Here is a 24350-nt window from a genome sequence, read left to right on the forward strand (position 1 = left end):
ATTTAATTTCTTTTGCAATTATTTTGGGAAGGATTTCATTGTTCCATCATATTACTTTCGTTCTTTTCCTATTCTAATTATATACATTTCTTTTCCATCTTTTTTTTTTTTGGAGACATATCATGGAATCAATGTTGTGGCTGTTCCTATAATTTTCCTATGTTTTTTATCCTAACTTTTTTTGTTAATGTTTTATTCTGTAATTAATTTCATAATGGATATAGTATGTCTGATTATTTCCCTTTTTTTTGCAATTGTTATTATCATGATATGATAAGAGGAAGAAATATAAGGCAATGCTTGAATGTTTGTTCTTTAATTTGCATTTCACACTTTTTCCTTCCCTTTTTATTTAATTCTTTCCTTGTCCATTCTCTCTCTCTCTCTCTCCCCCCTCTTTCTCTCCCCATTCACTTGATTGAATAAAACTTGATTCATTCATGAATCCGGAACCAAAACTTAGCCAGAATTTGAAGCCTGAAATGAATCACATGCACAGACATAGGCATACATATATATGTACAGTGCAGTAAGCAATCAATACAATTTATGGACAATAAATTCTAAGAATGTCAACCTAAATTACAGACTTGACGAAACTTTATGCCGTAACTCTGATAATGATAATGATAATTAATCGTACTTATACTATATTACTGTTATTGTTACCACTGTAAGAATTGAGTGGACACGATAACACCAACAACAACAATAACAATGATTATCATTATAATTATGATAGTGATAACAAAATACCAGTGATAATAATTATAGTAATAATGACAGTAATAATAAACAGTAGTAATAATAATAATAATAATGATAATTAACAACAATAATAGTACCGATAGCAGTCGCAGTGCGCAACACTTCCAGTTCCCCGAAATCCTGAATGAAAATATTTAGTGAGCTGTGCAAACGAAATGCTTATCCGAGATAATACTGAATATGAAATTCATTAGTTGCTAGGAAAGACAAGAAATCGTTGACAATTAATTATATCGCAGGATAAAAAAAGGTTCGAAAGTAAAAGTAATGATGGATGAGGGATAAACATATAAGACCACCGATGCTTTACCTGAAAGTATTCCAAAATATCCATAAAGAAAATTCCAAAAAGGAAAAAGTTATAAAGAAAAATTGACTTATATAAATGAGGATGGAAATTTTTCTTCAAATCAAAAACAATATTCCAATTGACGTGAAATTGAAAAAATTGATTTCGAAATTTTGCAATAGTAAAATTCAACGAAAGATTTAAAGGATAAATATCCAAAGAGTAATTCTGATAGCATTCTATCAAATCTCATATTGAATTTTTCCTTCTAAGTGAAAATTTGAAATTAAAAGATTTTCATTCAAATTAAAATTAAACGGAAAGGATGAAGAACGATCACTTTTGTCGACGTTTCTTCCTTATATTATACAATCAATGTTTGGATATGAATAACAGATTTTCCTTAATTCATTGTTCAGTAATTATATGCGAGAGATCATTAATATTTCCTTGGAATTCGTAAAACTTTTAGATACAGACAAGTAACAAAAAATTGGGATTCATATTTTTGAACAAAAAAAAAACCCTCATGAAATAAGCGTTTCTCAAAAAAACCTCAAAAATTGTCTTGTGAAATTATGGAATATTAAAAGATAAATGAAATACTTTGTTGGATTTAGACGTTGCGTTTAAATTAACGGCTTAAAAGCTTCTCGTTCTTCTTCGTTGACAAAAGTTTAATAGAATATAGTTTAATAGTACACAAAAAACTTTTACCATGAAATATTTCGTCATTAAACTGGAACATTTCTGAGAGAAAAAAAAGTGCCAATTGATCTTTTACCACTTTATTACCCTGAACATACATTCACGAGAACTTCAACTTTCACTTTAATTATAGTTTTACTAAGCAGTCTTTTGAGATACTTCTCAATATCCTCCATTTTTCCCATTGCAATTAATAATTTAACACTGCATCCTTTTCAAGTCAACATGTAAAAATCTATGCAAGTTTTTCCTAATCATTTAAACAACAAATTTCCGATGATAGATTTGATAATCTTGAAATCATAGTATTTTTGAATTACAAAATAACGGAATTCTTTGATTCATCATTAATCTCGATCATCTTGAATGAAAATTTGCAACACATCGATAAGCTCTTTCTGACAATGCGGGCATGAACCACCGTCTTCGCATAATTTCCGGGCTTTCTCATAACATCCAATAACACATCCACAACCATTTTTACCACCAGCAACTGCTGACAACTTATTACAGTCATTTTTACAAAGCAAACAGCGACAGATTTTGGGAAACCAGATTTGTGCAACACCTTCAACTGAAAAAGGAAAATATTTCTTTATCGTTAAACTTTTCAAATCTCCGGTAAGTTTATAACAACAATTTGAATCTGATCAGTTTACGTTAAGTAATTAAGCTAATTCAAATATCGAATGACTAAGCAAGGGAGTAATTAATCGAAAAAAAAACCTAATATAACCATATATGGAAATATCTTTTTGATAATGAGCAAAAAAGAAACATTTAATGTTTTGTCGAACAAAAAGGTGATAATGAAGAATTTAAAAATCTGCGACTTTCTATAGCTATCTCATTCATGTGATTTATTCTGTTAATAGTTTCTTTTATTTCATGATCATTTTGCTGTTATCATTTTCCACAGCAGAACAAATTTTACTAACGTAAACATAATTTATAAATTTAAACATTTTCGAACTTAAAAACTAAAAGTATTTTCTATGACTTATGCTTTCGATGAAATAAACAAAAAAAGTACTTTTTTCCCGACAAATTGGGCATACAACATCCATTGATAAATTCTTTGCTTTATTCCGTTTTCGTTCATAACTTATGTAGTTATCCTTACAAATTTTACAACATACTGCATGATTGCATGGCATTAAAAGTGTATCGATAGGTCGTTCCCAGCAAAATGTACACATCGGTACAGTAGTTCTAGCCTATAATGCACAGAAACAGATAAGGTTCAGGAAAGGATAGAAACAGGCCAACTTATAAGTATTATTATCAGAGAATTTTTTTTTTTCTGACAGTGAGAATCAATAAACAAGAATGAAAAAAATTCCCACAATGTCAACCATCAAAATACTATATTTATATCAAATATAAGATCCCTTTGCTGATCATATCATATCATCTAATCAACCTTGATGTTTAACACAACAGCGTTTTCTCAAGAATGTAAAAGGAGCGTTATGACATTGTACAACTATTTCCGATTTCACACTATAATGAAGTTATATTAGATATCGAAGAAGTTGAAAAATTGTGTAAAATGTAACACGTTAAAATACTAAACAATTAAAATTTGATATTTTTGTCAAAAAACCCTCAACAAATGAACGTTTCTCAAAAAATCTCAAAATATGTCGTGTGAAATTACGAAATATTAAAAGAAATGAAATACCTTGTTGGATTTAGACGTCGTATTTTGAATCAATGGCTTAATAGCTTCTCGTTCTTCTTTGTTGATAGCCTTCTGCATCTTTTGCGCCGTCCATACAAAAATTTCGGTAGGATTTGGCATTGCAATAAAAGGTATGCCCTACCAAATAAAACAGAATAAGTAATAAAAATATGCAAAGAAACGCATCTTAACAATAACCTTATGCTCATATTCATACGAAATGACTTGAGCAACTATCCTGAATGATCAACAATAACAATATTCAGACAATACTTCTAAAGACAACCTCTAATTTAAAGAAACATTTGAAAAGTCTTTTTTTTCAGTTAAAAGTATGCTGTAATTACTTGAAATTTTTTATATGATTTTTGATTCATTAAAACTCAAAATATTAGCTGTTTTTTTCACCGCCTTAAATAAATTTTGAAGAAAGAACCCAAATTACAAACATAACTTTGAAGCTAGGAAATCACTGATTTAAACAATAATGAGTTTAAAAAAGATGTTCTTTGAAATTCAATTGATAGAAGTAATTTAATTTCTACCTGTTCATTAAACATTTCAGAGTTTATCAATGCTAAATATAACTCTTCCACTGGGTGATTGGGAGGATAATCGAAATAAACATAACATGATGGTGGAAATGAATTGAGACGAAAACAGACGCCCAAGCGTTTCTTCTCAAATCGTAAAAGCATTCGTAGATAATCATCTGAAGTAAAAATTCCCATCATAGAAAAATACAAATCAATAGAGGCATATGTAATTATAATATTTTAAAAAAATCATGAAGAAAAGTGGAACATTGATTAGGGCGACGAAAAACATTGAACAACAAATTGGTATTTTACAAATTCATATGTAAATGAATTAAGTGAAAGTTTTATTACAATTGGTTGATCGCTTCTTTCTCAACAAAATCACGTGAAGTTATTATCTCACATTCAGTTCTATTGGATTCCTCTGCATTGTTTAATGCAAGTACAATATCGCAAAAAATATTCGTAAACTTTCCAAAATTTCATCTTACTACACTTTCACCTTGCTATTCCCTATAAATACTTCATAACAAACCAAATCAAATGAATAACAAGGAGATTTAAGCTTTACTATAGAGATTATAAGTGACGTTAAATTTCGACATTTTTTTTTTTTAAAAAACAAGCAATAAATTAGGAGTTTTTGCAGAAAATTAAATAGATGAAAACTTTCCAAGTCCACATTTTCTCATTTTTACTTTTTTCGACTCTGAAACTTTTAGTGACAAATTTAACTAAGTCAAAATTTTTAAATATTTTGCAAAAATACAGAAACTCTCAAAAATAAAAAATTGCTTTGTAAGTATATACCTGTTTTCACACGATTCCTAGCCCATAATGGCATTTCCGGTGAATTCCAACTCTTAAAAGCTACCGTATTACTAGGATGCAATTTTTGCTTAATTATTTCCATGCCGGAACAAATCGAAAAACCCACAAGCGGTAGCTTTTCGAAATCCTTCTGAAATGTATCACGAATTCACGTAACTTTCGTGTCAATTTGAAAAAGAAAAAAAAAAACTTTACGATAATTATCACTACCATACATTACTTTGTCCCATCACTTGATTCCTCAATGGCTCGTACTGGTAGATTTGACCAATATGTGACATTCTAGACAATTTAAGGATTAAAAATTTCTTAAAACATATATTTTCTGAAGCATCCATACCATAAAAACAAGATTTATATAGTGGTTTGAATGAAATTCGCAATATTTCCACAATGATGTATTTGATACAATGCAATTTTTAAATCGAACAAAATTCATTCTTGCGTGACCGACGTCCGAATTCATCCTGCAAATATTCAGAACTGCGATCAGTAACATATCTGTAAGAAAGCTGACTACCGTATTATTAACATCCCATAACTGTTATACAATGAATACTCGTTAGGGATATGTTGAAAGTTTATTTAAATATATCGTGTGGTATTGATTGACATACTACTGTATCACACTCCTAGTGCTTTTATTTGCTCCCTTATTTCATAGTTCATGTTGCAAAGTAAAAATGGGCTTAAAACTTGAAAAATAACAGTATATTGCTTAATAAAATGGAATGATGGTTAAACACACACACTAACAGTATATGAACAAAGAACATTTCAAAATAAATTATTTATTGAAAGCTTTAGTGGAACAGCAAATCAAAAGTGTAGAAAATTATCTGAAATCTTTAGGAAAATGTACAATTTGCATAGAATGTTATAAGATCCACATCACATATGTGTATCAAATGATAAAATCAAAGTAATGATGCTAGATTTTCTGTTCACCAAGAAAACAACATTCCAATTGTTACGAATTCGAGTTTTTGAACATGCATACATAGTTCGATCTATTCAGTGAAATGTAATTATAGAACAATATATAAGCAAATACAGAACAATGAAAAAAATGATATGAAATCGAAAAAAAACATGGACAACAAAAAATTCCTTCTAATTAATTTAAGTGCGACGCCAAGTTAACAAATCATTGCGATCAAGCAAATCAATACTGTCTCGTTCATGCTCCCGACGTACATGTGCCAGTAAGCATTCTCGGTCTTGGAATTGCTCCAAGCAAAGCTTACACACTTCCATTCTTGTCCTGAAAATTCAACAGATTAGCGATCAAACCAAAAACAGTCATTTGTTGAAATCCTCAAAGAACATTATTTACAACAAAATATTATTTAGAAATAATAACTAAAGCAAATACTGACACCAACTTCATTATTTATAATTAGGGCTAATATTCAGGTAAAATTCAATCCGCACAAAAGATGCTCACATGAACGGCTGAAAATGATCGTTATTTACTGTTGCTGTTGCGCCATCCAAATGCCGCGTTAATTGTGGGAGCGAGAAAAACTGTAATAGGGTAAGAAGATAAAGTCATTCGATCGTAAATTATCATTTTTTCTTGGTAGTAAAACTGCCGCAGTCTGATATTATTTCATGATATAATGTGTAGAAATTACTTGTGCTGTTTCATGATCTTCACTACCGAAATGTGCATCACTTTCTTCCTGACTAGAGAAACTTTCATCACAAATAACACAGTTCGAGATGAATGTCGGTGGTTGTGCCAAAGAGTCAAAATCTTGGGCAGTTGTGTACACACTTAATGGTAAATTGGTAAGTTCAACGGATGCATTCACTGGTACCACTATAGTATTCGTCTGTAATGAATGTGTCAATGAAGAAAATTGGTTGACTAACTATAACATCATCTAACCATTCAGATAAGTGATCGATGATTAAGAAACCGAAATATTGCCCGCTTAAGTGGCCCACGGCCAATTAATTACGCTATATTCAGACTTTCTAATCAAAGCCTTTACACTATCAACTTTAAGCTACTCTGTTTAATATCCACTCGTCGATAGGACGTTGACTGTTTCATATCAAATTTGAATTTTAAAACTAAATTTCAGAAAATAACTTACTCCTTTTTTGATAAAAAAGAAAACAAGCGCCGTGAGTCGACAATCATGAATGAACCAGCATTCAAGAATGGATATGAAACCGCAATTCGAAGCATTACACCTTCCGGTGATAAAGAGCGCAGCATCTGCATCGGAATCACAATCGCACCGCAATTATTTATTTCATTAACATCGCTGACACTGCAACTGTAACATATAAAAACGATGTGATTTGTCAGATTTAAAAATCTAATTTGATGTTAATAGTTTAAAATCAACACATTGACAGACCTTATCATATTTGCGAGCACTTTTTTTAATTTCTTGATAGATTCTTGAATACAGTAAACATAATGAAATTTGCGAAGAGCTCAATGGGTAAGAAATATTCATACAACTGATAGCTTACGAAATTTCATTAACTGTCACTTCAACAGTTTGCGGATTCAGATGTGGCTGCAGTCTCAACACAAGGTGCGTTGTCGTATTGTTGGTGTCCTAAAAAAAAGAATCGACCGAATCGAAAATCGATCAATCGTATCAAAGTAATCCCACTAATTACTTTGGAAATATTTTAACCTTAAACAAATTTTAAAAAAATTTTTTACTTCACAAACCTTGTTTACAACATGTGAAAAAGCAGAATTAAACGAAGGTTGCACAAAACCCGCATTTTTGGGATCAGGTGCCAGCTGTAACGCAGTTGCCTGAAATTGCTCATTGGAGCTAAGCGAAGACGGAACACCATCAACACCATCAATACCATCAACAGCTACGTATGAATGGAATTGTCTCACGTGTGCGTCACGGCTACGAGCAGTCCTATAATCTAAGCATTGAGTTCTTTTATAGATAACAGTAAAAGTGGAGAAATTTAAAATAAAATTTTTACGTGTGCTTCAAAAGCAATAACCGCAATGAGCTTACTTGAATCGTTCGCTGCATGTTTCATCCGTACATTTGAAAGATTTCTCTTCCGCATGAGCTAAATATAAATGCTGCCGTAAAGCTGATAACGAACAGTAGCATCGCTTACACAGCGTACACATTTCACGAGCATTACCCAAATCTTCGTGTATTTTCAAGTGTTGATATAAAGTTGATTTAACGCGGAAAGATCGTTCACATATCCCACATGAAAAGGGTTTCTCACCTGAAAAAAATTTTGGATAAAAACTTTTTCTGAAATTCAGTCAACTTATAAAAAGAAAAAATATACCACATGTATCACTAAAAGTTCTGGAGAAGGTATTAACAACAATAATCACCACCAAACTTTGTAAAACTTCGCCAAAAAAATGTAATTACTTTTCTATATATTTCATTTCAAGAAAATGAATGACCGAAATTACCTGTGTGAATTCTCTTATGTCGCACCAGATCTGATGGTTTTTTGAATCGTCGATCACATACATCACATACATGCGATCGCTGAAAAAAAATTACAAGTACAGTAATTCACGGCAGCTACGAATTCATCTAAACTTGTTTGATCGCCATGAATATAGCTGACACTTTTCTCCATCTTCTCATCTTCCTTAGATGGCGCATATCGCTTTAATCTCAAATCAGTAAATGGCAACAGAAGACAGGATAAAAAGCACTAGGTGCTATATAGTAAAGGCACTTTTTCGGCATAATACATGGTAGGCCTACCGCTCTTAATTTTTGTCACACCGTTTTGATTCGCCTAATGCATGCAAAAATTGTAGAATCGTCCACAACCACTATTTCAATATTAAGATTACTCTACAATATTTTCAAAAACGCATTATTAAGCAGGACTACACAAACTTTGATCATACTGGCGGTAATTTTGGCAAAAAAAAAAAATTAATGATGAGCTGACTAATAATTGTAGTAAGGAAGTGAAAAAGAAACTCATTATTAATAAAACGCGAAACAAACAAACATGGTCTTGCTTCAACAAGAAATTTGCATCACAGGCGAAACTTCGTTCTTCATGCTGATTCTACAAATAATGCTGTTTTTAGAAAATGTTAACTTTAATGAAACTAATTAGGGATTTCTTTTCTCTTCCCTGTTCCCAAATGCATACGGGAAAAAAATCAATTTAGCAAAGCATAAAATTTTCGTCACCAAATCTTTTCAAATTGGACAAATATCGATACCTATTTTATAGACAAAGGGTTTAGCCTTCCCCGCCATAATTCATATTCTCAATGTACATGAGCTCAAGTTTGAGAAAATTTAAAACAACTTGACTAATCATTCAATGCTTCCGAAGCCTACTAAGGAGCAGTAAACAACTGCAAGTTGGATAAAAAGCAAACGATATCGGTCATATAATCAAAGTCTATTTTTAAGCTATCAGTGGTTTCAATTGCTTCATTTCTTAATTGGTTAATAGACGACGAGACCTTAATTGTTTGCTCGATGTTACCAGTTTTTGCAAAAAGACAATTTTCAAAAAAATGCTACATACTTTGAAATACGAAAAACCTACAGGACGATGGGATGCTTGCAAATGATCAGCGAGGCCAACACATCCGGAAAAGGTTTTTGAACAATGATTACATGCTAGGATAGGAAGACTGTGTAGCGGATCGGAAGTCATATTGTACAAATGAGTTGATAACGTAGTATCTGCAAATCGCCACGATTTCCCATACTTTTATGGAAAAATAGAACAGTAGATTCGATATATATACCTGAACTGAAACTAAAAAAGCACACAGGGCAACGAGTTTCTTGAGATTTTTCAACTTCCAAACCATTTATTAGGTCGCGGTCTTGTGATAATAAACAGCTATTCAAATACGACGTCTGAAAAGGCCAATTATTAAAAAAAAAGAAAAAAAAATTTGAAGATCCTATATCTCCTTCTCTGTTCATCATTCAATTTTGAATGGTTAGTCTTCGCTGTTATTATCAGAATATATATCTTATATGCTGGGTGAGCTTGACAGAACTCCTGAATTAGATAGTTTTCATCTAACGTGATACCAGTCAGCTAAGTAACAAACCTAGAAATGAACGAAATTATTTGTTGATTACCTCAACTGAACTATCAATATTCAACTGTTTCGAATCAGCGTCCAAAGACGAAAAATCAAAGTTGGTAAGATCGTTTTCACTAAAGTGAGCATTATCATCTTGTACACTTTTACTGAATAAATTATCGGGTGACCATGAAAGAGATTCCTGAAATAATTGGATTGACAGCAAAAAATGAAAGCGACCTAAAATATTTATTTTAATTCCTGTTATCTAATAAACAGGACAATTTAATATTCACCATGAAAAGATATCAAAGACTTTTCAAGGACTGCTCAGCTTGGTTAATTACATTTGGAGCCAATTAGTTAGTTTGACGTAGTGTAATGTTCAATATTTTCTGTGATGCAGGGAGATAGAAAAACCTAATCTACCAAATAGTTTCGAAATCAAAAACAACTCAAACTAAATCGTCAGTAATCAAAGAAGGTCAGTGTCGATGATCGACTTTGATTAAGTCACGTGTCAAAAGTGGTGGTACAACTTACAAAATTCATCAAGCTATTGGGTCGTGGGTGTTTGCTTGTATGTGCTTTTAATTGAGAATGCCGCCTGAATGTTTGATCACACATCAAACACTTGAATGGCCGCTTGTTAGTATGTATCTCGCTGTGACATTTTAACTGGGCTAAAAAAAAACACTAACTTTGGTTTTGATTTTGAAATAACTTTCGAACAGAGAGATAAGCATGTAGATATAAACATATTGAAGGATGTCACTACGAGGTCTTCATATTTGCACAATCAAATATTGAAGTCGCTACAGTTTCACTAGCCCTAAGCTAATATATTGGCGATGCATGCATTCATACAAGACAAATTTCGATCGCGCTCGACAAATGGAAACCATAATGGATACATACACTGTAGAGTAAGATTGCATATTTTTGTGATTTGAAATAATCTTGCAGAATTAACCTTCGCCTAGAAAGTACGGTTGGACGTTATTTTATGAAGTTACGTACCTAAGGAATAAAATGACTTGTAACATAATCGGCATATGTGTGGTTTTATGCCCGTGTGTCGATTAATATGCTCCTTCAAACAGCGAAGCGTTGAAAATGATGCCGTACAGGTACGACATTTGTATGGTCTCCGTTCCGGCTCAGTATTTACAGTGGTATCATCAGTAGGTGGCAAAAGTTCCAATAAACTTCCAGACGAACCAACTTCAGCATTTGCTGTCAAACAAGCTATCTGATGCTGCTCCAATGCTTTTTTGCTCAGGAAAATCTAAAAATGCGAAATCTATCATACTTTATCCAAATTGGCCGCAATTCGTGGGATAATTGATGATAGGATAGCTCTATGACAGATGAGCAATTGACGTAATTAGATATCTTAACAAGCCTTATCACAGTGGTACATCATTGTAGATGGAAATTAGATATCAAACAAATAGAAATAAATTTACTTGCGAACACACTCCACAATGTTCCAATGGTCTTTCATGGATTTTGAGGTGACGGCGTAACGATGGTGCCGATGCTAACTAAAAATCACATTTTCTTTTTTTCATTTCATTTTGCTCAGTATTTTTATTTCCAACAAATCCAAAATTTCTTGGAAAACTTGCAAATTAAACAGCATATCTACCTGCTTCATGCAAACAGGACATCGCGCACATGTGTAGTAATTATCGGGATGGTCAGCGCGGACGTGACTATCCATATGCAACTTTAATGAAGACTTCAAGTTAAAATCTCGGCCACATCGATTACATGAAAATGGCCGTTCACCACTATGTATTCGATAATGTCGCACCAAATCAGATGTTTTGCCGAAAGCTTTTCCACACATACAGCAACAAAACCTACGTCTTTTGTTTTGTTTCTAAAAAATTTTTTTTCTTAAATTATTCAACAAATATTGCGTTCATAACAACGTTCTGAACTGCAACTCCAGAACTATTTGTAATTCATACTTTATAGAACAAGATCAACCTTGAGGGGTACTTAAAATTATAATTGAAGAATTAATAACAAATACTGATGAAAGAGAAAGAAAAACTAGAAAACATTCAAGTAAAAAAGCTTGAATAGCGATAGAACCTCAGCAGTTTTTTCTTTTTTTAGAAAAAGATGCAATCAATCATCAACCTTTTGATACAAATTATAATTTACAAAAATTCTACAAGATACCTGTAGGTCAGTAGTTCCTTCTTCCATAATGATAGAATTTTTCAAAGTTACTGAAAAAAAAGGAAACCTTAATTGGAAACTTGGAACACAGAAAGCTAAGAAAGTGGGAGAAATTAAAGAGTATAAAAGCTATGTAGATATGGCTTTGGCAGGACGAGAAAAATTGCTTTTCAATTCAAAATATTCGAATAATTCAGATAAATTTGAATAAATTTACCAAAAGCCATAATGAATGAATGAAATTCAGATATACATAATACATAATGAATGAAATTCAGATAAATTTGAATAAATTTACCAAACCTTGTTCTGGATGCCGTTTTCGAGCATGTACTTGTAGTGGTTGCAACGAACTAAATACACAAGTACATTTGAGACATCGAAAAACTGCACGCGATGTAGCATCTGGAGGATGTAGAAGCTTCACATGCCGACGTAAATTTCCAGCCTGCAAAGGATCGAATTTTCATCTAAAAACCGGATAATTTTTAGAATATTTCCGGAATTATAAATGTTTAAATTGAACGGCTTAAATAATTTACCAGCTTAGAAGCTTCTTCTTAGATACAAATATATAATTCTGGGAACTTGTTAAAAAATATTAAAACGCCCAGTGAAAGAAAATATTGAAGAGATGGGAAATCACTTCGAATTAAACTAAGAATCAATTTCGTTTCTAATCGGTCCTGGGAATGGATAACTGAAAAACGCTTCTTAACTGCATTACTCTTCGCTTAAAGAAATATCTGATAGTTCTTTGAAAAAAAAGAAGAAAAAAGACTTACTTGTGAGAAGGTTGCATCACAAAGTGAACATTTATGACTTTGGGCAGTGGATGAGTTATGAGTTAGTGTGTGCTGTCCCAGAGAAGCTTTTTGGGAGAATCGTTTTCCGCAAATTTCACATACAAAACGACGTTCTTCTGATAAATGTGGAATTACATATAACACATAATTTATGAATATAAGTTACAATTAAAATGTCACGTCTTCAGCTCCTCTCAACATAATTCAGTTCAAATCTGGGAGAGTGCTTTCCTCATCTCTGTATCATGATATTATTGATGAGATTACTTCAGTGCAATCATGAACCAAGGATAACATCCATGACATACTTGAAGATCACAGAAGGAAATGTTCCATAATATTCAAGCCATGTTCTGTGACAATGATTTTCATGATCCGAGAGTTTTATGGAGCAAATTCTAAGGTAAACTTTGATAAATTTTAGAAATTCAAAAAAAAAATTGAAACTAAGCTTAGAAGGTTAAATGAAATCAAAACAGCTCACTTGTATGGACAACATAATGCCGCATCAATTCAAATTTTTTTTAAAAGTTTTGTTACATGCTTCACATTTATGAGCTCTATCACCAGGATCTGGTTCACGTTTCCGTTTATTTCTTTTCATTGTCTTACTGAAAACTATTGATAAAATTCGCTGTACTAATAAGCTTTACTTTACCCTATCAAAATAGTTTTCAGGCTAAACGGCGACATCCAGCTAAAGCCAAAAACTCTAATAATAGCTTCCGATAGTGTTGAAAGTTTAACGCATGCTTTGGATATATCTTTTCGACTTCAGGATCTATTCCTCCACTATATACTAAAATTATCCGTTTAAGAATTTGTCGAATTATCAAACATTTTCTTCTCAATATTCCTTAATAAAATAACTTGCTGTACTCCCAAATCTTCTTTCAAAAACGATCAAAACCAATAAAAATTACTTTATTTTCCGATGGATTTGTTTGTGTTCATCCATTGCTTCTTTGTTGAAAATAGCAATCCCACATTTCTTGCATATTTCAACAGTAGTGATATCTTCCAAGCGAGGATAGCAATGTTGTAAGCGCAAGTGTTTGTTTAAAAGTACCTAAAATAATAAAAATTAAACAAAAACGAAAGGCTTCTTGTGTTGTTACACGAATGTAAAGACTCAGTTATCATCACTAGGATCTGGGATTGTTTGGTATCAAGTACGGGCCTCGTGTAATACCAGCATACCAAATAATGAAAGAGTGAGGTGCCAGTTTGTTAAACTAATTATACAAGTCATCGTAATCAACTTTCAACTACTAAAATCAACTTTTCGGTATTTTAAGCCTTTTGGCCTATTGAATCGATATGCAGCTATATGTACATATATATTTGTTTCGCAACTCTAGTCAATCGTTGGCCACATTCAACTCAAATGAGGCAACCAAATTGAAACTTTTCAAACGAAAGACTGTCTTGCATGAATTAAATTGATAATGAACCTGAAAATCAAATTCTTCTTTACAAAATGTACATATAAGAGAATCGTTCAAGCCGTGGATTTGAAGGTGTGCATAATAAGCGGCTAATCGAGCATACTTCTTTGGACAGAATGAACATATGTACTTCTCATTTTCAACCACAGCCTTATCGTGTTGACCAAGATGGTGCAGCTTTAAATTATGCTCCTTATTATATTCTTTACCACATATGTCACATCTATAATTAACAATTTGTGTTGAACTAAACCAATTGTTTAATTTATTTATTACTAATATTAATTTTTGGAAATTATATCGGGGTTTTAACGAGACATGTTCCATTATTTTTCAATACGTTGACCAAAAAGAATCTGCTGAAAAATGAATTTTAAAGAAGTAAATAACTTATTTACTTCTTTAAAAACCTTATTTACTTATTTACTTCTTTAAAGTAAACATACTTGTAGGACTTTTCTAGTCTACAATTTTTGGTATGGTTCAAATATTCCGCCAAATCAAACAGAGCATCACAAACGCTACATCTTGCCAAATAGTGTGTCTGTAAGCAGTCATAATTTATTTAGAAAAACAAATATTAACAGGGATAATCTGGTTGAAAACGCAATAACTTGGTTACAGTTATTTTTAATCAAATGAATCAGAGGATGGAATCGCTATACACAAATTAATGGCAGTTTTCACTAACTTAAAGGAATTCATCGAAAATTCCAGTATTTACCGAACTAATTTTAAAATGTGACTGAATCGATCCGATCTTTCCAGAAAACATTTCTGGACATTTAGAGGAGCACTGCACTGTTGTAAAAACTAATGATAAGTATAAATAAACTTAAGCTTGTTCCTAAACTTACATTATTTGAAACCGGCATACTGTATGAATTATCCACCCATGTTGAGGTTGATGACTCTTGAATAAAATATATTTATTTTAACAATTAAATTTAATTAAACAAACAGTTCAAATGCTATTCAAATGAGCAAATAAGTAAAATACGAAAATGCGTTTAATAACTAAGAAATTTCATTGTCACATCCGAAATAGAACGACTCAACTAACTTGGATGAGCAATTAAGTGTAATATTCAGGGCAGTGCAACTATGAAGATTGCAAATCATCCACTATTAGTGGTCAGACGAACATAACTAGGTTTTAATTCTCCCAAACAGAACCTAATAATTTCCAACCGCTCTCTTTAATCTCAATTTAATTTATCCCACTAGTTAAAAGTGCTCTTAAAAGTATACCGTTACGGATGGTTTATAAAATGAAAGTCTAGTCTTTTTCAAGAATAACGGTGTTAAGACTTAGGAGAAGCAAACAAGCAAGTAACCATTTTGAAGGGCACAATCGTATCTAAGCATTTGTTGTTCTTGTTGCTGTTGTTGAAGATGACGATGATGGTGTTGCGGTGATAATATATTTTGATGATATACTGTCGATCCAGACACTGTAAATGAGTAGCTATCGGATCTTTCACCATTTTCCAAATTTTCGTCAATTATCACATAACGAATTTTTTCGCAATCGTTATCAGTTGTCATTTCGTTGCGTTGCACCGCTTTTTCAAACCATAAAATTTTTCATCTGAAATGTAAGTCAATTTTATAATTCCGTATCGTTATTTAAGGATAGAAGAAAGTAACGTATAAGCGTAATATTTCTGTCCAGAATTATCAAAATAGTTTTAAATTTGCCGGAAATTACTTACATAATTACCAAGACAGATAAAGAAAATAACCAGGTTAATTCCAGGCTATTGCAAGTCGTCCATTTCCTGATGATAGTGTGATTAATTACATTGATCGTGCATTAGCTTGCCTTCTGGAAAAAGCATTCATTACAGCAAATTGCAGCAGAAAAAAAAAGAAGCAACGATCAATCAGAATTTGAACTGGAGATTGAATTTGGAGTGGTCAAAATTTTTTACTCTACAAACTCTGCACTTTTCAATTTCGAAGAATAAAAATTAAAATTAGAAATTGTGAGGGGATAAAGAGTACAGTAGCTAAGCCGGAAGTATAGATTGAGGGGATGTTAGATGATATAAGGATTTGGAGTAAGTAAAGAGTACAGCAAACACTGTAATTGTTATAATTTCGAGCAATAATAGCAATATAGTTTAAAGCACAATGAATGGCTTGAAGAGAGAGAGAAGATAAAGACTGATAAGAATTGTCAGAGATTATAGGAAAATGCTAAAATCTGATAGAGCAGTGAGTGGAAGAATCAAAAATCTAGAAAACAATCCTCTGATTCATTTCCGTAAGCTATAGTTCCAGTCCTATTTTAACGGACCACGCACGGCACAGTGAAAGATGAAGTCAGATAAGATCGGCATGAAAGGTGAAGGTCATTTCGGTCTTTCGTTTCTTGATTCGTGGGTTTATATTGGGCGGAGGGAGGGGGAGGGCGAAAAATGATTATGAATGAAGCAGTTCAGTGGTGATCTGAGGGTTGTTGACATTGAATGGGTGACCTTTACATGTGACCACTGGAATATTGTGACCTTTCTGACTTCACTTTGTTGCTGACATCAAGTTGGTGATATTTCTTAGGCAATTTTGGATGGATCAGCAGTCGTTTCGCTATTGTTTACTTTCATATTTAACCGGGTGATTTCACTCACTGTTTTCTTTTCCACTTTTTTTTATCGTTGGTATTTTAAATGCAGTATTTAGCAGGATGATATCAGACACTCAAGACACTGTTATTTTCTGTCCTTTTTTTACTTGAGAAATAATTTTTTCTTTTTTATTAAAGATGATATTTCAAGTATGGTATTGCGACTATTTTTAACTTCTTCAATGAGTATTTTGGCGCGACCATTATTATTATTTATTTGGAATTGACTGAAAGTTATCAATATACTTAATATTTCCCATTTTCAGTTGATTTTTGCTGAATATTTCCCATTTTCAGTTGATTTTTGCTGCAGGATCAAATTTGCATTTCGAATAAATTTGAATCCTTTTTTTAGTTTTGTCCTGGAAAACCCAGAAACAAGACGTAGCCTAAATTAATTTTTATTTTTTGGATTTCAAGTTTCAATTTAAGTTTTTATTTTCAGTCCATTCCCAGTTTAAGGTCGACTTTTTCCTTTCAAATGCTTCGTAACCTCTTTTTATTCTCAAGGGTTTGTCCAGCGTCATACTGAACGAGCGAAGTTGGATAAGGTTGTACGTTTCCTGAATATAATAAAAATTAATTCTTGGAAAATATTTCAGTTTCAGGGAAGAAGGAGCATATTCTGGATAACCCGACCATGCTAAGCAGGCTACAGCTAACTAGACAAAGCGAGCGAGAGCAACTCTGGCAGCTGGTCGATCAATGGAATGAGAATCGGCTTGATTTATTCAACCTAAGCTATCCGACAGAGGTATTTGGATTCGAATTTTTACGAACACTACAATTTTTTGTGGATTAGATTATTAAAGAAAATATCGATTTGGAAAATATGTAACCAACCGATTGTTCTGCTTAAGCTACCCTACAGATGTGTTCAAGTTTAAATTCCCTTGTTATGACATTTGTGCTTGGAATTACTACATCAGGTTAACAGTTGGTACAAATAAAATGCTAATTTAGCGAAGTTAGGAAAAAAAGATTATAGCCAACAGGTTCATTAAATGGCCGTAATTTCACTCTGTTATTCGAGGAGACGGTAGAATTAAAAGTTTTTCAGTCTTTTAAATCTCTTTGGCAGGAAATTTAATTTCGTGACTTTTTATTCGACTACTATTACGATAATTTAATTCTTTAATGACAAATTGATGCTTAATTAAAAAGTGAATCGTAGCAGTTATAATGGGCTTTCCATATTTTTTTTGTCACAATTCTTATTTCAAAATAATAAAAGGCTCCCTTATTCATAATCCATATTTTGGTACTCTTTCTGTTCCATATGGCCAGTACTGTGTTTTTATTTTCAGACATATTAAAAGATATCCAATTGTTGGGGGTGATAAGTGGATAAGAGAATAACTGTATTCATAAAATGACTTTATACTTAGTTTCCACTACTTCTATTCATTTGTACGAGTGATGGACTGTTTTTGGTGAGGTTTCAGGATCTTGAAATTCATGGTGTGATGCGATTCTATTTTCAAGAATCTAAAGACAAAGTATTGACGAAATGTATCCGTGTTTCCAGTACAGCAACAACCCGAGCAGTTGTCAGTGCATTGGTCGAGAAGTTTCATCCTGATCTTAAAATGTAAGTTCACAGATGCTCTTCTGCTATGGAAATAGTCACATCAGTATATTTTTTAGTCTGAAAACTTGATACTAGTCTAAAAGGTGAGTTAATTTTCAGGCTCAGTGATCCAGAATATACATTGTGGGAAGTTCATGAAAATGGCGATGAGCGATGTCTAGCACCCAGTGAGAAACCATTACTTGTACAGCTGAATTGGCATAAAGATGATCGCGAAGGTCGGTTTCTGTTGAGGGCACATCCTAATACCACTTCTGTCAAGGTATAAAATTTGGTTTTAAGATTCTGTTAAAAGTAATGATGGAGTAACAATCAGCAGTTTGGACAAATCGATTTTAATCCTGAAATTCGATTTTATGGTTCGAGTTTTGAACTGATTCGGAATTACGAGGAGCTATTAAAAAACATTAGATGGATGATTTAATCTTGAGTTACTTGACTGTCTCGAATTGCAAAATTACTGCCCAAGCATTAGCGCCGAGCAAAGCAAAACCGTCGTAAACAATTGAAAAAGGCGAAATCTTGGAGATGATTCATGAACTGTAAATGGATCAAATTAGTATGGTAGCATGAAATCTTGCAAAAGCTGCATATTTATCGTTATCTAAATACATTCTTAAGTCATAATTTCGTATGCGAATGACGTTTATAGGAGAGACGGAAGGATCTGCATATTTTCAGGGTTGTTTCATAATTTTTTGGAGGAAGAATTATTTTAGGGTACCATAGGTGGTTTGAGTGGCAATCAAAAAAGGTTTTCGAAGAAGGAGGAAAAAGAACTGAAAAAAAAGCATCAAAAAGGTTTCCGTTTTATTAATTTCATCCCACATTACATAATTTTATGTTAGAACTAAAATTACTTCCGGAATTTACTTTTTTTTCACCAATATTAAAAGTTTTCTTTTCAAAGTATAAAAGATGACCGTTTATCAACGATCTGATCAGCATGTAATTTGGCTGGGAATACTTTAACATGCAATTAATATTTTAAGTTTGAGAACAAATATGCCAGCATTTCGACTGTCTGAGAACAAATATGCCAGCGTTTCCGACAGTCGGATTGCGTAATTGTTGAAAGCGGATATATGTTTACTGACCGGTTATTCTGTTTTTGGTGGTGATGAAGAATGATGAAATTTGTATGCCAAACTTTACCTAACATTTCAGTGCTTGGCGATATATGTTCTAAGGCTAAAATTTTTTTTACTTGGTGATGTATATAGAAATAGAAACAGCAGGGAATTGACGAAAGAACAATTATTTCATGATATCGGATAGCGTACTGAACGAGAGAAGAGGGAAAACATGGAATTGATGCAAGCAAAATAAGGCTGACAAAAATGATCTTCAATTATGAAAAAAAGTTTTAGCAGTTGAACAACAAGAACCGAAGTTACGTGCCTCTGAAGAATTATATAAAGCATTGCCACCAACCACATTTACGCGAACAATTTCGAATCCAGAATTTGTGATGAAGAAACGACGCGAAAAAAAGATTGCGGCAAAATTAAAAGATTTGGGTCAAGGTAACAGTAGAAGCATCGCAATTTAACTTTTTTTTTTTCGTGACAAAGAAATCAAAGAATTAGTAGCGATTTATCATAATGCTGCGCGTTACTTTGGTATTTATTGCAAAAAGGGGTTGTACTTTTTTATTACTTTTAAAATCAAAAGAAAAAAAAAGACTAAAAAAGAATGTTAAGACGGATGGAGCAGTTGGCGTAATATTCAAATAATTTTGTAAACAAGAATTGGGAATTATATAGATTTATTCTTAACTGGTAGGAAAATTCGGGAATATCTTATCCTAAGAAGTTGACAATAAAAATATTGTCCTTAAAGTACTATTTGAAACTTTTAAGTTTCAGGAAATTCTGAAAATTTAAAAAAAAAGAATTTGATCCTTTTGGTATTTTCTGCGTGTATAGCTATTTTGATTGGGAAGGTGAGTCGCCCTTGAACTAATAGTTGGTGTAATGGGTGGTTGCTTAGATGGCGACGAACCCATTTAAGGTTCGATTCTTCGCACCACTTCGAGAAGCTAATTCGCGATTGAAAGTGCTAATTGGTGGTTTTGTGCGTGCTATATGATAATGATGTTTGTGGACACATTACCGGCGTTGCGTTATGCGTGACGCATCGTTAAATGGTCAGTCCTACAATCTCACGACGGTATCCCACGTCCAGCATTACTTCGCATTCTTTGGTAGTTGAGTAGCCCACCTGTCGGTTAGATACTGATTCCAGATATTCTAGGAATTTCTGGATGCCTAACGACTATATTACTTTGACCAGGCTTTTTGATTTTGCTTGAAGTTTCCATGAGATCTGGGCAGGATAATTTATTAATTTATACATTATGACAGGATTTCTTTCCCCACAAAAGTTTAGGGAAAAAAATTGAAAAAAAAAGGCAAATCTGATTAAAAAAATCTTAAAGGTTGAAATAATTAAATTAAGAAAACTTTAAAGGTATTCCATTCTATGTTTCAGGTGGTAGTTTAAAGATTTACGGTTATGAATTAGAACCAAGTCGACCGTACGTCACACTTCTTGTATCAGTACGGGACACTACAAGTAGAATTTTGAAGGAGGTACTAGAAAAATACGGTGTCAACAAAAATGTGGAAGAATACATTTTAGTTGAGGTAGCCTTTGAAATATTCTTTGTTTATATAACACAAAATACTGTGAAGTCATCTGTAACCTCTTAACGTTATTGACTTTTAGTAGTAACTGTCCATTGCTTTATCAATTTTCACTGTTAGTGATGCAAGCCAGTGTTTAGTGACCCAATTAGTTGTTTAAATTTTATTTTCGTTCCAGTAAAGCTAATTATAAAATTGATATTGATATAAAGTGTTGATTATTACAGCACTAGAAAAATGATCCAACATTTGCAGATGGTAATACCGGTTTCTACAAAGCTTTCTCGTTCGTTAAGCGATTTACGATTCTTGAATATTAGTCGACGTGAACGAATTATGGATTATAATGAGTTCCCGTTGATTAGCCTAGCAAATCGTATACCGGATCCATCAGAGGAAATATTTTTCGTTGTGAAACAGCGGTTATCTGAAATACAAAAGCATGCACGTCATTCATCAGTATCATCAACTGCAGCACTTGGTGTCAGTTACGCTGATCCGCAAAAACTCTGTATAGGAACCTCTCAAGTTTTCCGCTTGCAAAATCTGTTTGCTGCCAAACCATGTCTTTTGCCAATAACTTTAGGTAAGCTCTAAATTGTTATCAATTCTAAAATGACATTTTCATCTTTCACTGTTTTACTCATGATTTTATCTTTTGCCGCCTCCATTATTTGAAAAAAATTACAGATTTCGACGGACAAAATTTTTTGAAGTCCTAATTCAGTTTCACACTAATCAGTTTATGGCACTATTTCGATAATAGTTTAGATTGTAAAGAAATCCCAGGAATGAAGCCAATACATCTTCCATTTGGTGTGATGGGTATAGGTTCAGATCGCTCGATGGGCTTATTTCTAGATGGTCAATATATCAGACCTCGACATGCCGTAATCAATTATCAGGACGGTGTTGTAACGGTCACACCATCTGATCCAAATGCTTATATTGAGGTTCATCCTTTAATACATTCTGTTTAAAAGAGACGGTTTGCGTTAAAACTAAGTTTCAACGAAGTTTGGATTATGCGTTAAAACGAGAACTTGCAGGTTGATGGTCAACGTATTTCTCAAACTGTAGCTCTTCGTGATGGGAATATAATCGGTATTGGTCACAGCCACATGTTCCGTTATCTAAGTGCTTGGGTCAGTTTATGAAGATTTTGAATTTTAATTCCCAAAAAATTTAATAAATCTGCGAAATTATCGTAATTAGAAATTTGGAAAACAAATTGCGTTTCTCACTTTAGAAATTTTGAATTACTTGAGTGCCTGAATGTGCAACGTACTTAATTTTAGGATGTCGAGAAGATGCATCTGGTTAATGGAAGCAATAATAGGTTGGAAATAATTCCAGGATTGAGGAGGTCAGTGTTCTGCTTGCTTTACTTCTTTTATATCTGACTTATTCGGAACGAAATTATAAATTTGAATCTTGGGATTTTTATCAGACCATCCGAAACAAAAGGAAGAAAGAGGGGAAATAAAAAAGTTTCGTTAGTTTCTTAAACGGTTCAAATATTTAATGAGGTGAATTGGATAAAAATTGAGTGCCTACCCTCACGCACTGACCATTGGTCTCATTTGACCACATTACGGTTTCCATCCTGCTGTTTTTGAAAGTATCTTTTTGTTGTGTACCTTTTTTTAATTTGAAGTTTCATTTTTCGGAACTTCGAAATCATTGTCACTTTTAGTTCTCAATCACTATAAAAAACTTATATGCATTTTTAATTCTCAATTTGTTAAAAAAAGTAAACAAAAAAAAATTATGGTAATCACCCTTTTTTGAAGGATTTAGAAAAATTATAAAAATTATTTTAATTTATCTGGTACTTTATTTTCCTTTTTGTTTTTTTCTTTTTTCCTTAGAAGATTTGCAAAAAACATTGCGGTGTATTGGCATATTGGTGCTCCAAATTTATTTTTCCTTCAGTTAGAAAGAATCATATATATAATATTTTTTTCATACTACTTTTTTGAGATGGTAGGAAGAAACATTTTCGGTAAACATCTCATTGATGGTAAAACTTGAATTAAATCATAAGTGTTTTGTGCTGTTTCGAAAGAGTGTCTCTCCAATAGAAGCATGATTCATTGTTTGAGTAGAGCATTCTTGACAGCAAAACTATCTTCATACATGTTTCCTATAAAGTTGTATTACTATGCAGTAGATCTGGCAGCCCCTTCGACTCATTTCCAAGCTTATCTATGAAAAAACGATTGTCCTCGAATTTTAGTGTCAAATTAATTTTGTCGATGAGGATAACTAAATCTTCGCAGTTTTTGCGAGTAATTGAGATCAGTTCTTAGTTCACTAGCTAATCAATTATTGGGATAAGTTTGGCTAAAAACAAAGTTGAAATTGTTGCAGATAATTAGTAAAATTAAAATAGAGATACTTTAGTTCGCGGGAAAATTGGAATTTGAGTTATCTTTTACTTTTTTATTATGTAGGGGAAAATGGTAATTTTGCTGCTGTACGAAGAGATCATAAATTTAGGAAATATTGTGCAAATTTGAAGTTTAAAAGGAATTTGGAATAAGAAATAGAAGATTGGGATGGAAAAAAAAGATTGAGAAGGAGAAAATGATACATTTTCAAAAATTATATATCAAAAACAAATAGTGTAAATTTTGAACAAATTTGAAGAAAATTCTGCGTAAGATAATAATGGGTATTTGAAGGAATCTTTTTCATATCATCTCCTCTATTATCATAAGTTTTAACTGCTCCACAGATCTGAATTCTTTCATTTTGGTCCTACTTGATTTAAACAGTTTGTTTACATAATCTGTACAAATGCTTATTTTAAACGAGCAATAGAATGTATCGTTTATTCTTTTTCTTTCTTTCTATCTTATTTTACCTTTTTTCCTGCTTGGAATATTTGTTACATTGAGATGATATTTTGATCTATCTGTCATGCGTATAAACATATGCACATATAAGCAAGCATTTATACATTCATTCATTCATTCATTGTTTGGATGATTCATGTTTCATTTTGTCAGTCATAAATATTCATTTCAAATTTGCAACCGGCGCAATTAGGTCCAAGCTATTAGCTACATATATATATATATATATATATATATATATATATATATATATATATATATATATATATATATATACTACTACTACTATATATATATATATATAT

At 32.4% G+C, this 24350-nt stretch overlaps 4 protein-coding genes across 4 annotated transcripts; 1 reads left to right on the forward strand and 3 right to left on the reverse strand.

Annotated features, from left to right (window-relative positions):
• Positions 1 to 2112: 2112 nt before the first annotated feature.
• On the reverse strand, positions 2113 to 5100 carry LOAG_04370 (hypothetical protein; the record flags this gene model as incomplete). The annotated part of the gene is made up of 6 exons (XM_003139907.1): positions 2113 to 2339; positions 2799 to 2982; positions 3450 to 3587; positions 3995 to 4161; positions 4799 to 4949; positions 5035 to 5100. The coding sequence occupies 6 exons, from the start codon at positions 5098 to 5100 to the stop codon at positions 2113 to 2115; spliced, it is 933 nt and encodes a 310-aa protein (XP_003139955.1).
• Positions 5101 to 5625: 525 nt separating this feature from the next.
• Positions 5626 to 13444, reverse strand: LOAG_18315 (zinc finger protein). The gene is made up of 20 exons (XM_020450977.1): positions 13353 to 13444; positions 12848 to 12984; positions 12366 to 12510; positions 12063 to 12112; positions 11518 to 11754; positions 11336 to 11413; positions 10887 to 11154; positions 10410 to 10549; positions 9922 to 10068; positions 9576 to 9690; positions 9371 to 9510; positions 8816 to 8875; positions 8256 to 8334; positions 7831 to 8056; positions 7521 to 7725; positions 7313 to 7401; positions 6925 to 7104; positions 6457 to 6657; positions 6267 to 6346; positions 5626 to 6083 (listed from the first exon to the last, which is right to left on the reverse strand). Exons 1-18 carry the CDS (start codon positions 13375 to 13377, stop codon positions 6645 to 6647), a joined length of 2334 nt encoding a protein of 777 aa, XP_020305284.1. The 5' UTR covers positions 13378 to 13444; the 3' UTR covers positions 5626 to 6083; positions 6267 to 6346; positions 6457 to 6644.
• A 343-nt stretch (positions 13445 to 13787) lies between these two features.
• On the reverse strand, positions 13788 to 15864 carry LOAG_18316 (hypothetical protein; the record flags this gene model as incomplete). The annotated part of the gene is made up of 5 exons (XM_020450978.1): positions 13788 to 13937; positions 14323 to 14539; positions 14763 to 14860; positions 15174 to 15229; positions 15654 to 15864. 5 exons carry the CDS (start codon positions 15862 to 15864, stop codon positions 13788 to 13790), a joined length of 732 nt encoding a protein of 243 aa, XP_020305285.1.
• Positions 15865 to 17541: 1677 nt separating this feature from the next.
• Positions 17542 to 22587, forward strand: LOAG_04372 (hypothetical protein; the record flags this gene model as incomplete). Its single annotated transcript, XM_003139909.2, has 10 exons — positions 17542 to 17699; positions 18391 to 18536; positions 18636 to 18798; positions 19256 to 19337; positions 19907 to 20062; positions 21030 to 21184; positions 21440 to 21770; positions 21956 to 22137; positions 22234 to 22329; positions 22483 to 22587. Exons 1-10 carry the CDS (start codon positions 17586 to 17588, stop codon positions 22585 to 22587), a joined length of 1530 nt encoding a protein of 509 aa, XP_003139957.1. The 5' UTR covers positions 17542 to 17585.
• Between the last annotated feature and the right edge of the window lie 1763 nt (positions 22588 to 24350).

Source organism: Loa loa (assembly GCF_000183805.2).
Source record: "Loa loa unplaced genomic scaffold supercont3.260, whole genome shotgun sequence".
Taxonomy (NCBI): domain Eukaryota; kingdom Metazoa; phylum Nematoda; class Chromadorea; order Rhabditida; family Onchocercidae; genus Loa; species Loa loa.